Source organism: Cornus florida, unplaced genomic scaffold (genome assembly GCF_030987335.1).
Source record: "Cornus florida cultivar Cherokee Brave unplaced genomic scaffold, ASM3098733v1 CherokeeBrave_3.0.0_Hap2_Chr11, whole genome shotgun sequence".
NCBI lineage: Eukaryota > Viridiplantae > Streptophyta > Magnoliopsida > Cornales > Cornaceae > Cornus > Cornus florida.
In genome coordinates this window covers 81,671,072-81,689,159 of record NW_026775581.1, presented here as the reverse complement: position 1 = coordinate 81,689,159, position 18,088 = coordinate 81,671,072, and the positions used below count along the sequence as shown (strand labels likewise).

The following is an 18,088-nucleotide window of genomic DNA, read 5'->3' as shown; positions in this document are numbered from 1 at the left end:
ATTCACTGACAAGTCAATTTTTCCAATGTGATGATTTGACAAAAGGGTCTTACACACCTCTCTTTCGCATCTTTCATAATAGTGGCGTTAATGTTTTTATGCACCTTTAACCATGTGATGAATTGACAGGTCTTACACATCTCTCTTTGGCATCTTTCATAATAATGGCGTTAATGTTTTTATGCATCTTTCAAGTTGTGCATGAATGATGTCTGCCTATCACTATACAAAAAATTCATTCTACAATTACAAAATTCATCATTTATCAATGTTCCAAAACAATTCACCATTCATCAATGTTCCAAAACAGGAACTAAATCCATTTGTCAAGAATATCATCAATTTCCTAGCACTGCTATTGAAAAATTTATAAACCTTCAAGCACTTGAGCCTTACTGTCTGCACTTATCAAAAAACCACCTCATTGTCCATGGTACAAAATCCAAGTAGCTGCATCACACAATTCTGAAATTCAGTATGCTAATCACAAAAAGGAAAGAGCAAGATTGTCATTTATGAATCAAATAGAAGTCATCATCATTGACAAACAAAATATAGCGAAGAAACTACTACCAAAAAGCACGAACAAAACAACATACAGAAATAAACAAAACCAAGAAAAGGTAAACTATTGCAAGGATCAACTAATTTAAATATATAAGATCATATGGTCACTTAGGGCACGTTGGCCACTGCGATATTTCAATCTTTTTAAATATTATTACATTGACAAGCACAACACAAACCATTTATATTTCCATGAGGGAATTCTCATTTTCTCAACTTTATATAGGGTACATTTGTAGAAACACAATCACTTATTTTATTGAAGAAAAAATAAATACATACTTGAACACATTGAAAAATAATTACACACCAAATCCCGATGGAGGAGATGACGATTACATGCCAGTCGTCATTACATAAAAAAAAATGAACCATCGATGTGAGGAGTTAAAAATGGAATAGTTTTGAGAACGATTGAGAATGTATAACTATTTTCAATCCACGCATCTCTTAACGAGTACTTTTGCTCTATATAGTTTCGCTCCATACATCAACAACTGAGACTTACTAGTGCTAATGTTATGGTTTTGTGCATATGTCATATGTCTATTTATAGAGCCCAATTCACAGACATGTGAATGAATTGTACCCTGTCATGATTTTACAAAAGGGACTTACACATCTCCCTCTTTGACATGATAAGGGTGTCTTTCATAATAGTTCACGTGTTTATGCACCTAGCACCACTATTGCTAACTTTAGCCATGTGATGATTTGACAACACCTCACATATCTCTTTATGTCATCATATGTTTTCTAATATAGAGCCCAATTCACAAACATCACATGAATTTTAGCCATGTGATGATTTGACAATATCTAGACAAAAGAGGAAAAAAAAAAAAAATTTGAGGCTCAGTAATTTAGGAAAACAGTGACAGCTAAGGGGATATAGATATCAGACAAGACAAATTGAGGACTTAATAAGGAAAATAAATTAACCTTCATAGTCTGAGATTGGGTACTCCTTCCAAATCATCATATCTATTTTAGTGTATGCCATAGACTCATGTTATATAAGTTTTAAACAAGCTTTATATTCTCAACCAAACATATTCTCTTATATAAAAAAGGTTGAGGTGGAAAGAGCTGTGAGTATATATGATCGTTTTTCCACTTTACCCTATATTTTCAACTTTTAGTGATGATATATGATCATTTTTAGCATAAAGAGGAAGCAAGTCTGAAGTGTCAACAAAATAGGAAAATCTATCGTGGTGTGCGTAGACATGCAATTAAGTAAATCAAGTAGACAAGGAATCAAATTAAAGTCATGGTAAACATGAGCCTTGATATCAAAAAACATTATATCTGATGATAAAAATCATTTAGAGTTATGATCACTAAAGGGCACAAATTCCAATTTCAAATTTATATAAAACACGTGTAAATAAATGATGCAAAATAAAGACTTGCGTGTACATGCATTCTTATGTATAACGCAGTGATTTGGATCAAATATTTTTTTTCCCTGGGATAAGATGATAATTATCCAAACGCATCTACAAACATAAGACTTTCTATAATAAAGGGGAGGAAAGGCAAGGAATGTGGATGATAAAAATAAGTCTAGGGAAGTTAAGAAGCGCATTGGAAAAGCACAACGGGATGCGAATGTTGATGTTGAAGAGCTGTTAGTGGTAACATGTGAAAATATAGTATATAAAAAAGGTTGAGGTGGAAAGAGCTGTGAGTAGTAACATTTGGAAATACAGTATAAGAAAACAAATGCATTCATTAGAAGGCAAAAGGTAGCATTAATCGAGGATGGTCAAACGTGAAACAATCAGAAGACAGAATAGTATGTGTAGTTAACAGAAACTATGGATCAAGATATAGTTGAATTTTGAGAATGGATCTGTGTAGTCGAAATCAAGAAGCTAGGATATAAAGCTTAATTTAGTTCAGTTGACTTTGATAGTTTATTTGAAGGCAGGGCAAAAACCCGACTAACTTGGGACAATTATAACGAATGTATTATGAGTTCCTCAACAAAAACAGAAAAGTAATCGAACAAATCCAAAAGCGGTGCTATAGGAACCATTCATTTTTATTAACTCTAATGATTTAATGTATACAAATGTCATGATTATTCAATCCAGGAGAGGCTACAAATTTCGATGACCTTGATAAACTAAATGCCAAATTAAGAACGCATAAAAATTATTGAATCTTTACAACAAACTTCAAAGGGAAAAAGTGTTACTAGATTAGAGAAGCAATCACATCTCCTTGATCAAGTACAGTGAAAAGATTGAAAAATATTTTAAGCTTGCAAATTGTTGTCACCAGTCCACTCAAATATTACAAGTTACATGAAAAATGAAGTGGTAAGATAAATGAGATTCCATATTCTAAAGATGAATCTACAAAGAAATATTTTAGAGACATAACCTCATTTTCACCATGAATAAAGTCAAATGTATAATTATCTTGGCAAGAGAACTTTAAAAATTGGAAAACAAAAAATCCCACAAAGACATAAAACATCAATTTTGGAAATTCATTTTGGTTGAATTTAATAATTGCAAAACAAAATTACATAAAGACATAAAACAATCAATTTTGGAAATTCATTTCGGATTAATGTACCCGTGTCACCTTTTTTCCTTTTAAGAGGAGGGCATTCAATACAAGAAGAAGGCATGCCAAGAAATATTTGCATTTGACCTTTTTTTTTTTTTTTTGATAAGTACATTTGACCTTCATTAAATATCCATTCTTTGTTATGTTTTAAAGTTTCCCTGGTAGGAGTTGCAAATCCACAAAGGTCCAAAACACCAAGGTAAATGATTAGAACTTAACCGAGACTCTGAAGATAAGCAAGAGCAATTCTTAGAGTACCACAAAAGATCAATGCACACAAATCCAAAGCAACCAATTCCACCCTATTTGATTAAAGGCACTACCTGAATTCCATGAAAATCTACAGAAAATATGAGAAGTAACTGACAGCTTCATTTTGGGCCTCAGGATTCATTTAAAAGTAGTAACCAATCAGGTTGGCAACACAACTTATTGTTGTCAAAGTATATGTGTGTGTATGTGTTCAAAAGAATAAAGGGTGGTGGAGATGAAGTCAACTCTAGAAAGCTTCTTTGTACACATAACAATGAAGCAATACTACTGCCCTAATACTTAGGACTACTTCAATTAATTAATTGAATATATTTTTCCACATTTGCGCAAGTAGTTGGGAAAAAGGCTTGGTAATTGTTGTACATTTAAATAAGAAATCAATTATGCATTTTGACATGTCCCGACTTGCAACCAACCATTTCTCCCTAACGGATTCCTTAGAACAAATAATATTAAAACACAAAAAATATGCTAATGCTAATCTTGAACCCTTCTAATGAACAAAATACAAGCCTGGTACTCAGATCAAAGACTGGGGAACCCATTTACAGAAAACCATTTCATAGACTCCAACATGAGTCAGAATCACTTAAAAAATCAAAACTAAACAAATTATACCCATTTTCCGGAAGTAGAGAAAATTGGTGACGAGACGCCAGAATTGATAGTGCTTGACCATAGTGCCAAACAGTTGGTGATGAATTGGGTAGAAACTATAAGGCAAGAAAAATTGGGTGTGAACTTTAAACACCTTCTAGTAAAAAAATTCTTCTCTTTTCACATAAATCAAAAAATAAAAAATAGTTAGAACCCAAATCAGCAAAAATCCTGCTAAGGATGACAACCCCATGATTTTGTTAAGCAACAAAAGGAACAAGATGAACAGAAAGAATTCAAGAATGAAAGGTACCTTCGTCCTGGTAGAACTGAACAATAGTGACTGGTCGCCGACCTTCGTCGCTCCCCTCTGGTCGCTCCCCTCTGGTCGCTGCTCACTGATCGCCGGTCGCTGTTCATCGTGTTCTTCGTCGCACGAAAGTCATCATATGGTTAAGGGTTTGTTCATCGCTGTTTACAAAGAAGGGGGAGAGAGGGTTGCACGAATGGAATACGAAAGAGGCATTAGGGCTTGAAATTAGGTCATTGTAGAAAAGGGTATTTTAGGCCACAGAAATATGAAACAGTTTTTTTTTTTTTCATGTGTCATCTCAGTTTTTGGGTCAAATTAGAGAAATACTTGACTTTGACTCAATGTATGGATAAATTTGGGCCACTAAGCCCATTTATATACAATAATCACTATATACTATTATTATTAGAAACGTAAAGTGTTTCAGTATTTATTTATTAATATAAAAAATATTTATTTATTAATATAATATGAATTAAAATATAAGAGTCTCTGTAAATAAAATAAATTAAAATAAAAGAGTTTTAAATTATTATTAAAATAAATAAAATAAGTAATTATTTAATAAAATAATTTACCAAATATAAAATAAATTACAAAATATTCATCACGTGTCATTTCTTAGTGTATATATATATATAAATATATATTACAATTAAATTTTAAATACTAATGTTAATAACTTCAGCAACCTACCATGCGAATATATGTGCCTTTATATATATACAAGTATCTATCCCTATATATATAAATATACATATATATATATATATATATATAATCTTAATAAAGTTTATATATATATATATATATATATATATATATATATATTTTATACTAAACACACACACACACACATATATATAATACTTTTATATATATATATATATATATATATATATATATATATCTCCCATCCATACAAGTAACTGCAAAAAAAAAAAAAAAAAAAAAAAAAAAAAAAAAAAAATCACCAATGAAAAAAAATACAATTAAATAAAAAAATTCTACTAAATAATGAAATGTTGCACAACAATTCCAATAGCCAAGTGAATAAAAATAAAATAAAACAAACTCTAAATACTTAACATTAAAATCACCAACAAATAAAATCCTAAAACAAATGCACAACCAATTCAAATAGCCATGAAGATAAATAAAATAAAATAAATAAATAAATAAAAGCCCCTCTAACAAAATAATTCTTTACTACCATTAAAGGACTATAGATTTTTTATTTTTTGTGTACTTTTTTAATCAAATAATATTTTTAGTTTGAATTCAATAGGCTGGATAGACCAAAATTTTGAACAGGCTCCTAAATATAAAGATAGTTACACCTCTGGGAAATGTCCACTAAATATAATATTTAATAAGATGGAAATGAGTTTATAAAAAAATCAAAATTTTATCCATATGTATTACTATAAATTATATTCATTTTTATAATTTAAATTTTACAGTTTATTATTTGTACGTCTGTATATATGTTGGAAACTAGTTATGAAAACTAGTGTTTCAAGTATGAATAAAACTTGTCTGCAACTAATTTATAATTGGGTATTTCTATATATCACGTTAGGCTACAATTGCATGCAAAGTCCAAACCATATTCTTAATGTCTTGAAGCCAATGAGCTTGGATTAGCCATTAAAGCTTGCCGACCGGATTTGTGCCAGATTCCACCTAACGGCTAATTAACGGTCATTGTTGGTTTTTGTTTGTTTTCATTTTGGGCCTCAGGCTGTTAAAATGTTGTATCTTTTCTGTTTGGGCCTCTGGGTTCTTTGTCCCCCATCATGTTTGGGTTTGCTTGGGCCAAAGACAGTTATTTTTATTTATATATTAGCTTCTTCAACTTTCGAAAACCAAAAAAGAAAGTTTGTGGCCCCTTTAAAGTCTGGGGATTGAATTGGTCAATATGCTCTTAATTGAAAGCGATCTTTTAAAATATTTTGATCTTTTTTCTAAGATCATTTTAATACGACATATATTTAATTATGTGACATGTATTATTTCAATTGTAGCTTAAAAAATAAGTCATAAGAATAACCACAAAAATAGTGCGACGATATATCAATATCTTAGCATGTCAATATCATTTTCGCCTTTTTCATATTTTGAAATTGTATTATACCTATGTGACATTCAATCTTCTAATCTAATCAACTCGAGAAAGCAAAACAAAACAAAAATCAATACAACAGAATCATCAAGTATATGACCAAGACCAGCAAGATCATTTGTTTTTTAATATCAATCTGAGACATGTTTATCACCCACGAACCAACAACGTAAATTTATAATCATGATTATCATCATTATCCAAATGCACATGTCATACAAAGCAAGTTCATCTCCCTCTTTTAAAGTTGCAAATCCAATTTTCTTCCCCTCATTATTAACACTCAAATAGAGAAAAAAAAGGTTCAGAACTCGAGATTTCATTTCACCAGGGAGTATATTTATGCCTACAATCACAACACAACAGATGAACAGAACAATCACCCACCCCAAACTACTTTTCGACAAATTTCTCATTTCCTGCAATAAGGTGGCGACGATTGGGAAGTAGTTCCATACTTTTGTGTTCTACATGAAGTCCTCTTCCATTTCTTGCAAGGACTTGTTGGCTGATGCGATCTCTTTGTTAGATGTCATCTTATCAGCAACCATCAAATTCTTGTAGCTTCTTACCTCTGCCTGTCTCTCTTTTTCAAGCCTCTCCATATCCTCCTTTCGTTTCTGCATAAACATCAACAAACAAGGAATTAAAAATGAAACTTGGTTAAAGTCATCCCAGGGTTACCAGCAACTGTATCTGATCTTAATATACAAAATAAAACGAAATTAATTCAGCTATAAGAAAGCAGAGGTAAAATACTAGGCCAAAACTCTTAGCAAAACCCTAGTCACAAATACTTCACGTCTAAATCCATGGTCCTTTTTTTTTCTCGATGATCATAATTTATCAGCGATTGACCCATGTTTACTGCAATCCAATTTCCCATTCTGGTAGTGTTAAGAGTTCCACTTGAACTAGCATCCATTAGAAATAAAATGAGAAAAAACCAATTAAGATTGTTTGGACATACGTAAAGAAGATGCATACGTAAAGAAGAAGCTATATGGTTCAGGTTGAGACTGATGCTCCAAATAAGGGAAGACCAAGATTAACATGAATTTATAGAAAGAACAGATATGAAAACAAGTAATAGCTGGAATTCTGGCTTTAGATAGATGAGAATAATGCAAAATGATACATGTTACCAAGTCCAAAAGTTGAGACAAGGTTTTGTTGAATTCATTTCGGTACATGGAACAAAAACTTGGAACACGAACATGGTACACCAAATATTTAAAAACTACGATATGGTGGATTATAGAGATCAAATAGATTCATTTAAATATTTCTATATGCGAGAGTTTTTTTTTTTTTTTTTTCATAGAAAATGATATGTAACGTTATTATAATGCACAAGTTCTATATTTAGGAATTTTATATATGGGAATTCTGCCATTACCAGTGCTGGTCTATGCAGGGTGCTGGGACCTGGGAGAGGAACACTGAAGGCAAAAAAAAGTGGCATTATTTTGTACAAAATGACCTTTAATTTGATGGCCTAAAGGTTCAGCCTAGACTTTTTACCATTGCATGCACAGCAATGGCACCTAAATATTTCAAATTTAATATATAGGAATTTATTATGCAAAATAAATTTAAAAAGTCACTGTATGCTACAAAATTTCAGCTTATATTGTGATATGACTACTTCCTTAAATATTTTTCCTAAGAAACTCAATCTTGTTGAATTTCAATTAATTTTTCAGTAAGGAGTAGAACAAACTGAAGGAATTTGAAAATATCTTCAAATATCTAAATTGAGTGCTTCGAAATGTAAATGGACCATGTTTTGAAACATGCGATCAGAAGTAGAAGTTGCTAGGGCGTCGGCATTTTCTGGTAACCATGCTTAAGAGTATAACATCTTTAAAAGGTGATTACAGCATAAGATATCATATGGCATTCTTGTTTTATCGTTCTACATTTTGAACCAGGCAGGACTTCCCTGCTTGTGCATGTGTCATTTTAACCCCCTCACGACAAAATTTTAACAGCATATTATTTTGAGATTGGGCGACTACAAAAAGTTGCAGCATGAGAAAGGAGAAATTGAAGTCAATGGACCACTAAATATGCATTATCTGGTCGCTTTGGAGCTTTGTAACTGCTGTGTTTACTCCTTCTGGGCTTTGTTGGTTTGCTCTGAGATCTGCCAAAGAGCCTGTATTTTAGTAATCCTCTACTGTTAAAGGGTAGGAATGATAGAGCATTATTTGGAACAGCCCCTCTCTGCCCAATAAATGGGAACACAAGAGGACCTTTCATGAAGCGCTCAGCTTCCCAAACTAAAAGTAGCCATACTAAATCCCTATTTTTGTTGACTCTTGAGCTAGAAATTTTTTGAGGAGTTTCTGTTTGGGTTTTCCGTATTCTTCAAAGCTCTATAGTCCAGGCTTCACATCTTCAGTTCTTTTAAATATTTTTAACTACGAGAGGGGGAGAGTAGCCGTGATGTTGATTGTTGACAAACCAAAGCCTCATACAATAAACTTTATAAGACATTAGTTTAATGGCAGAACAGCCAGAAGAACTTACATTTACATAACTTTAAATTCCTCAACTAAAGAAGAAAATTAAAGAGAGGAGAAGAGGAAAAAGAAAGGAATGTAATTATGGTGACAGAAGCAGGATGCAGAAAAAGGAAAGACAGAGAGGCTCACCAATATACTTGTTCTATACTTGTACTCTTGGCTAAAAAAGAACATACTTTCTGTGGACCTTGAGAAAAATATTCTTTCCTAATCATTCCTCCTCTTTTTTTCTCCTCCTCAAATGAATCAAAATGTAGACAAGGGAAGAATTTTCAAAACACTTCTCTTCTCTTACTCTCTCTTCCTCCCAAAAGAATATGAAATCATGGCTGTTTTGCAATAAAGTACAGAGTTGTTTCTACTAACAAGAGTAACAACTGTACAAAAAACTGGAAACAAGTCCATCAAATAACTGGCACCTTCTAGGGAAATTCATCACGGACACCTCACAGGATAATGATTGTAGGACATTAAAGAACATATGACAATGGAATACAGAAGGGATGGTGAAGTGAGATGTGCTTATGGGATGTCAACCAGAGTATACTTTGTTGTATATCTGGTTGTACAGCAAGGTTCACCAGTGAAAAAACTTATTGAGACGAAGATGACTAAACAGATGAAAGACAAGTTAATGGAAACCTAGATGATTGCGGATATGGTTTTGTTTAACAAATTGATGGTTCTAGTAAGAATGATATACCAGAAAAAAATTGGAAACTCAGACGTAGAAATTACTGATCCAAGAATATTAATTTAATTTATTCCACCTGGTCCTAAAAATGCAGACAGCTCATGATAGAATTTAAGAATGAAAAAGAGAGCTCGATGGGAGGAAATTATACAAAGAAGCATGTGTTACAAGCCTAAAATAATTATTACAAATAATTGCGTAATTCTTTACATATCTGCTACTAATCAGCAAATGGTTGATTAAAGAATAATTTGAGGTACAAGTTTCCAACGACCAAAAATATAGGCACAACAGCAACTTACCTGACTATCTGGAAAAGTTGTTTCCATGAGAACAAACCATGTGGAGCATGATGCAGTTTTTTTAAGGGCAATGGGAAGGCCAGAAAAGGTTCTGGGATGAGGTAGGAAGCTTAGCCTGATTACAAATGATTTAAGAACAAATCTAAGCCCAAGAGAGTAGAATTTTAAACACACATCGCCTCTTGTCAACCACATACATCTGACAAAAATATAAAAATGTTAAAGTTGAATATCATGCGTCTAGTTTCCCAAATAATTCCTTCTCCCAGATATTTTCAGACTTAAAGTTCCTATTTGGAGGGCAAAAAAGCTTCCAGAAAAGGTATATTCAAAGTTGAACACCTTAACGATTATTATATATCTTCAACTTAAAATAATATAGTAAATATATGACGTGTATATTCTCCATGTCGTATGATGCACCAACATATAAGACTACAGCATAAATCATAATACACCTATTTCTTGATCTCACTTGTCTAAAATTAGTTCAGAAAATAAGACTCACTTTATCTCTCAGCTGTTGCTTCCTCTCTGCTCTTTCAGCTGCATTAACTGCCTCTCGCTCAGCTGTACACGTGCAATACAAAAGTTACTCACAATGCCACAAGGGAGGTTATAAGAGCAAATTAATATTTGAAGGCTGATAAAAAAATATAAAGAACGTGTGGAAAAAATCATAATATGAAGTAAAATTTACAGAATCCTATAGAGAAGCAAGGTATATCAAACCAAAAAGTTGTTTAAAATTTAAAGGACAATATACCATGGTATCAATTACAAGTTTAGATGAATTTTAATTATACTATTTCAATTTTCATATACTAGAAGTTCATTATTTTATTTTCTTGTTTTAATAATTATTAGGGTTTTAAAAGTCAAATTTATTTTTTTCTTTTTTGGGATAAGAAATAAGAGAAGTAATTATATTAAATTATAGAAGAGGACAGCACAAACCGGAAGGATGAGATATCATTGAATGAAAAAGAAAAAAAAGTAAACAACTAAACAACAGATATTCATACAAATGAAGAAGAAAAGATAGCACGAGGTAACTACCCACAAGAACAGATTCCAAGTACCCGCCCCATACCTAGTATAAGCCCAAGGAGGATTGAAGGCTTGAAGTTGCCCTAAATATAGGAGTCATCAAAAAAGCTGCAACCCTAGCCAATGTGTCCACTTAATCATTGGCGGACCTCATAATTCACTGAATATCTACACGTAAAGCTGTGAAAATATCAACACTCTCTACCATCAAATGGTTATATGGCCTTGAACATATGAAGCACCCTCTAATAACTAATCTAACAAAAGTATCATAATCTTCCTCTAGGAAAATATGAGGAAGCCCCATAGCCAAAGCATGCTAGAACTTCCAAAAGAGCTCAAATCTCCGCCTTAACAGCGAATTCATAGCCGGCCTACTTAAAGAACTCACAAATCATACTACCTAGATCAACTCAAGAGATGCTATGATAATTGTTACCTATTCCAAGGAAAGCAGCAATTGAAGTCAAACTCTATTCCTCCTACAGTAGGACAAGAGACGTCCAAACAGCATAGATAACATTAATGACACAACAATCAATCAGCCACAAATATGTTCAGATAGGGGGATACCCTTAAAGCCGTTTGAAGTGAACGCCTAGGGAATCTAGAAAATGAGCCCAATCCCAAAATTCCTTTCCCGAAGAATACAATCTTACAAGATCATGTTAATCCTTTCATTTAGCTTTCTCCCCTAAAGACACCAAAGAAGTAGCAAGTTAAGAGTCAATGTCCCTAGGAGCAATCCACATAATCCTTGCAAGAGCGAACGATCTATGTCAAAGTATGAAGGATACATGACAATAAGTAAAGAGACAGCTAGAAGTCTAGATACTCATTTAACACATCACACAAATGTCTGTGCTTAAAGCTTTATGATGCCTCAAGTTTGGGCATTTCGTTGGTATTAACCCTACTGTGAGCTACTAGCCAAACCAAAACTTTAACATCAGAAGAGACTTTAACTTTCCAAATCATATTAGCAGCACAGATTGAGCAGGGGTAGGAAGAGGAATCAATTCAATTCAAGAACATATTAAAACAAATATAGAAGTGAATGAGCCAACATAGTATAAAAGACTTTATCTCATGAGAAGAAGGCTGATTTTCCAGTTCCCCAGCATTAACAAAAATTATTTGAAAAAAGGGAGTTCCAAGAAAGAGATTTGAGAGGGAATTTGAAGAGTTTAAACAAACCACAAATTTGCTTAATGGAGCCTTGAAGAGGCTAGAAATTTTTAAACAAATGAGAAAACAAATCTCTAAAAGCAAGGTACCCACCTCAAGTCCTTTTGGAAATGAATTTTAGCTCTCCATCGCCAGCAATCTATCTAAATGAGGGGGATATTAGGATTTTTAGCAAGTTATTATTCATTTTCTAAGATTTTTGGAAGCTACAGAACGCCAAGATGGAAAAAAAGGACGCAAGAGCGTATTGGGATGAAGAATTTCTTATTACTAGAATATTTGGGGGAAAAAAAGACTTGGAATAGAAGAAAACGAAAAATCCCCTCATTGTTAAAATTTATAGTGTGGATGAGTCTATTGAATTCTTATAAAATGAAGGTCTGATGATCCTAAGGGAAGCATTTGTGGTTATAATAGACGAGCACTAATAGCCATGATTATCACGGACGCAGTAGCAGTGATAGAGAGGCAGTAACTGAAACAGTTGATGGCAGTGAAATGGTGGTAGCATGGAGTCAATGGTGACGGTAGTGACAGTGGCAATGGCAACAACAGTAGCTGCAGTGGTGGTCAATATCTTAATAAAAATGTAGTATTGGTGATAGGGGGTCTCTGTGGTGGCAACACAGTGGTATGTAGCAATGGTGGTGGCAGCCCTTGGTAACGTATCAATGATGGTGGACAACAGTATCAGTAGTGGTCATGGTAATGTAGTGTTGGTAGCGATTAAAACACGTCTATGTTCTTAATCTCTTCCTTTAAGGATTTGAAAAGAAGGGATTTCATTTTCAGGCTCTAAAACCACTTCTTAAAATCCATAAAAGAATTAAGAGTTCCAATACTTTCAACTCGTAAAAGGGTTTGAAAAATGAGAACTCTAAAAACTTGGTATCCTTATTGATTATTCAGTTTGATAAGAATTTTAAGGCTTTCTCTTCTGCTTGTCTTGTGGATACTGCAGTAGGTTTTGGGTTCTTCCTTTACATTTTTGCAACCCCACAACATCACGTTTCATTCAGATAAAATCAGGTGCCAAAGGCTAGTTCAATCTAAACATAACACACACACACACACACACACACACACACATATATATATATAGGAGATCTTGAACTTTACCTCTCAAATCTGGTTTTCGTTCCACTTTTGTCCGGTTTAATCTATTAACTATCTCATTAATTCGCTTCTCCACTCTCACAGTACGGACCTAAACAGCAGCATACCAATATCAAACAAAGATCTTCTCCATCGTCCATGAATAATCCGATAAACAATAAAATATCCAAAAGTAAATAACATGCATGCACTAAAAATGCAGAAAATAGCTCACCGATTTTGAATTGTGGAAACCAACTTGGCCAACATCCATGGAAGCGGTCTTCTTCAGATTTTGCCAAGGAGTATAAACAACATCAACATTATTCACCTTGTTTCCTAAAAAATAATAAAGAACGCCAACAAAAAATGTAACTAAAAATCACAAAAAATACATAAAAATTTGACATTACCTCATATAAATATGAGTTTAATAAGTGTGTTTAATAACACTATCAGTTCTCAATTAACAGGAAAAAAAAAATTAACTAAAAAAATTCTAGACTCTAAGCCAAGAGATTTTGCCTTTTAACTGAATGTAGAATTCATTTATTAGAAGATGGTTTCATATTAATCTAAATAGATAGTTTTGCCTCTATAATAAAATTTTACCTCATTTATGTAATGTAATTTTTTTTTTACTAAAATTTTAGTTATTAGATCACTTTAGTGCTAAATTTTCAATTTCATGCCTTAATTAAAGAGAAAATGACTGTCTATGACAAAACCGTTATAAAAAAGAAGTATTGAAAATTTGCCTTGGATGGAGTTTGCTTTGACTAGTTGAGCACAATCTTCAAGAAGACCTTCAGATATATCATCAATTGTCTGGCCCTTATGCAGTCTCACGTAAACATGGGCTGAGGACATTTTATCCACATGGAACCTGAAGTAGAACAAATCACTGTCAAGGAACTACTAAACATTAAGGAAAGGATTGGGTAATAAAATTATAACTTTAGTCTATGGCCAGATGATTCTATTTTTCAAACCAATCAAAAAGACAGATGACCTGCCGTAGATAAACCCTACCACAGAGCTGTGCTAAGATATATATTCATAATTCAAGCACTTCTCTTAGAGAAGAGAGAGAGAGAGAGAGAATTCGCATTTAAGGAGCCACACAGAAGTTTGTAAGAACATGATAAATACAAAAACAATTACAAAGGACTAGAAGATGAACACTGTAAAGTGTCAAAAAGGTCTCTATATTCACACAGCTTATTGTTAAGAGAGTTGCAATTGTGTGACCCTCCAATGCATATTATCAAGTAATACAGTAACTCCATCTATTAGCTATCAACCCTTTCTTTTGGTAAGTAAAATGATTCATCATAGGCCACCAAAAAACAGGGTAGAGGAACATGAAACTGGCTTAACCCCCTAAACAGTTCACTATTACTATCTCCTTGACCCAAATAATGAGAGTTGTGAACCTAAAATGTTAAGGAACAGCATCATTAGTCTACTTAACTTCCTTTGCAGGATCCTTCGCAAAGAAATATCCTGAAGAAAATATTAATGTTGTTGAACCTTATCTAAACATTGGTGATTCCACTTCACCGATATTAATGGTCCAAGTAGCATTTAGATCTAATCTCAATCCACATATTAGAGCAAACAATGACAGTGCTACCACTGCCCAAGCATGGAACATCATAATGCTGCTACCATCAAATTTAGTTTAATCTAATTAATTCCCAATTTACTAAAGCCGGCTTGATAACTTCCTCACCGTACTACTTTAAAGCATGCATATCCAGCATCCGTGAGTTCCAGCTGTTTAACCCCCTACAATCATCCAAAAGAATTACCAGCCTCTACGACTAGTGAGTTTTTCTCTTGAAAATTCCTTTGACTTCTCTAAAAAATCAATTCTTCTGTCCGAAAAGCAAAACCATAAAATGAAATCTCATGTGTTTAGGACATCAAGAAGTTAACTATAAAATGATTTTTTTTTTTATTTCCCAACCACACAAGGTAGGTTACTTGTTTGGCCAATTCACTCCATAAGTCCATATAGACTATACTTTCACCACACTGACAGTTGTGTCATCTGCCGCTACGAAATCTCATGTGTTTATTCTTATGCCTTCCTTGTCCTTGTAAAATCAAGTTCAAGTAGTAAAATGCCATTACCCAGTGTTGGTCCCACTTACACAAGGTGATAGGAGGGGATGACTAAGTATAGATATAAACTTTGAAATTGTTTGCACAAATTGAAACTTGAACCAGAGTCCTCATTCTTTTCAGCTTTTACTATTACACCAAGAAATGAAGTAAACTCTAACAAATCCATATCCTTAAAATTTAAATTCGCTTAAAAAATCCCATTTTGCTAATTTACTCTAACTAGTGTTAAATTTTATTCGTGCATAGGCATATCATACCACTTCAACTAAGCTAAAAACGGCCATCCCTCTCTCTGTATGCATAAATTCAATCCAAGCCTCTTCTTCATATAAGCAAATGCAATGATCCTTGATACAAATCACAAACAGCTTTAGTTAGCTCAAGCTCATCTTCTCCCAAAGATACTACTTCAATTCTTTCATGGAAGTATTTACTTCAAATTTATATTTTTCTTCTCTCACAGTCCCACTTATCTAGATCCTTATTTTTGTCATGCTTTCCTCACATCTATGTATTCTGATTACCTAAGTTTTGTACATAATTCAAAAACATCTATGGTCTTGTTAAGAATTTAACTACAGATTATAACGGGAACCACTGCTACAATGCAGCAAGATTAATAAAACAAAGAAACTAATAGAACACCTTCATATTGCATCAAAGAAGATCCCTAACAATTGTCAAACCTCTATAACTTTTGGTGCCTCTTTAACTTTTCAATTAATCAACGCTTGGAAAAGATGCCCTGTTACTGGTCATGCTCGTGATTTTTGGAGGATTGTCTCACATTGTGTTTGGTGGTGCATTTGGAGACAGAAATAACAGAAATGTTGAAGGAAAGGAATCGTCTCTTGCAAACTTAAAATCTCATATTCTTCATTCTCTTTTCTATTATGTAAGAGGCAGCGCTTGCTCCTCGATAGATGATTTATTTGATCTTTTGGACTCTATTGGTCCTTAGGTTTCTCGTTTTTGTGTATTAGAGACGCATTCCCCTTTTCAATGCTTTTCTAATATAATTTTAATTATCAAAAAAAAAATTGTGATTGATGGAGATGAATTGTAATAGCAATAAGAAAAGTGCATTTTTCCAAATAAAAAGTTACAACGGATGCTGAAGCTTAAAAACTCTATATCAACCAATATTCGAACCACTTAACAACTTAAATTATCAGTTTATCAGGTGTTTTAGCCAATCTGCCATATAATTCATTTGTCAACTATTAATACCTTGCTGAAATATTCCGACCTTCCCTCTGTTCTTTTGTTCAACACTTCAACTGTAAGAATTGAACCCACAACCCCACCTCCAGTTTAGATAACATCCCAGCACTTAACCACTGTGCTACATCAAGTTTGGCCTTTTCTTCTTTTATTTTCTTTTTTGGTCCTCTGTGTAAAAGCTGTTTCCCCAGTTTTTCGTTTTTCTATCTCCACCTAAATTGACATTCCAAGCAAAATAAGTGTAGGGCCTACTCAAAAGCTATTCTTATCTTAACTAGCACCAATCTGAGTATTGGAGAATTAAGAAAGAGTCACGAAATTGATCAGTAAACGAAAAGCTAAATCTCGGGAAATGAATACATAATCAGCGAGAATATTCCATGAAATTGTGGCCGTGACGACAAAATATAAACAGATGAAATCATGTAAAGATAAAACTGAGATCAGTATAGCGAACTATGCACATATAAACCTACATATACACGCGAATTGTGAGTTGTGTTTCGCGATGCTGCCGCCAAAGGCAACTGCATAAAGCAGCTAAAGAACCAAAAACGAAAAATAACATAAAATATGAAAAAACTACGAATTGCGGGTCCTAAGAAAAAGTAGAACAAATTCAAAAAGACCCTGTTGTCATAACAAACACAAATTTGCACAATTAAAGACAAACAATCATATTATCTGACAATAAAACACTAAGGAAACGTAAAACTATGTTTGGGAACATGAAATAAAAAATTTGGAATTGGAGAAAAAATAGTTGAAAATTTGAACCAATTTTCCTCCAATTCCAATTCCATGCTTCCAAACACAACGTTAGTACAAATCAAGAAGCACAATTTCCTTGCAAAATTGATAGCGAGCTATGCACATATAAACATACATATACACACGAAATTTGATAGATCAAAACAAGTAAAAATGATATAACTAGACCATGAAATGAATGCAATTCATATCAAGAAAAAACTGTAGGCAATACCAAGAGTACCCAAAAATTGAATTTGTGGCAAGTAAATCACAAAAGAGATAATACAGTCGCAAACATATATACATGTAGTTATATATTTATATATATATATTCACACACACCAAATGTCTTCGGGGAAGCCGTATTTGATGAGCTCTTCGTTCTCGTGCTTGTCGAGACCCATGAAGATGGTGTAATCACCGGCCTCTGGTCGGGCTTTGAAGTAGAAAACCATGGTCGCTCAGGCCCTCCCAACACCACACACACACACACACACGAAGCTAGGGTTTCGAAATTTGCTAAGATTGACCAGAGATTCGTAATAAATTGGAAAAGCAAGACCCAGTTTGGCTATACGTTTTATTTATAAGGGCTAATTTCATAAAAACCCCACTGGTTTTAAATTTTGATCGTAACCCCAAACTTATTTTATAAAA

At 33.2% G+C, this 18,088-nt stretch overlaps 1 protein-coding gene and 1 long non-coding RNA gene across 2 annotated transcripts; both read right to left on the bottom strand.

The window, feature by feature from the left end:
• Positions 1–238: 238 nt before the first annotated feature.
• Positions 239–4,579, bottom strand: LOC132285437 (uncharacterized). The gene is made up of 2 exons (XR_009472542.1): positions 4,337–4,579; positions 239–450 (listed from the first exon to the last, which is right to left on the bottom strand). It is a non-coding gene; the product is annotated as an uncharacterized LOC132285437 (long non-coding RNA).
• Positions 4,580–6,607: 2,028 nt separating this feature from the next.
• Positions 6,608–17,992, bottom strand: LOC132283089 (uncharacterized). Its single transcript, XM_059784983.1, has 6 exons — positions 17,774–17,992; positions 14,080–14,207; positions 13,557–13,660; positions 13,346–13,433; positions 10,497–10,558; positions 6,608–7,081 (listed from the first exon to the last, which is right to left on the bottom strand). Exons 1-6 carry the CDS (start codon positions 17,884–17,886, stop codon positions 6,929–6,931), a joined length of 648 nt encoding a protein of 215 aa, XP_059640966.1. The 5' UTR covers positions 17,887–17,992; the 3' UTR covers positions 6,608–6,928.
• Between the last annotated feature and the right edge of the window lie 96 nt (positions 17,993–18,088).

Excerpts from the sequence above, each read along its gene's own strand:
- LOC132283089 (XM_059784983.1), bottom strand. The coding sequence starts at position 17,886 with ATGGTTTTCTACTTCAAAGCCCGACCAGAGGCCGGTGATTACACCATC. Across the intron at positions 14,208-17,773 it reads GGCTTCCCCGAAGACATTTG|GTTCCATGTGGATAAAATGT; the intron begins GTGTGTGTGAAT and ends GTTCTACTTCAG. Across the intron at positions 7,082-10,496 it reads AGCAACAGCTGAGAGATAAA|AAACGAAAGGAGGATATGGA; the intron begins GTGAGTCTTATT and ends ATGTTTATGCAG.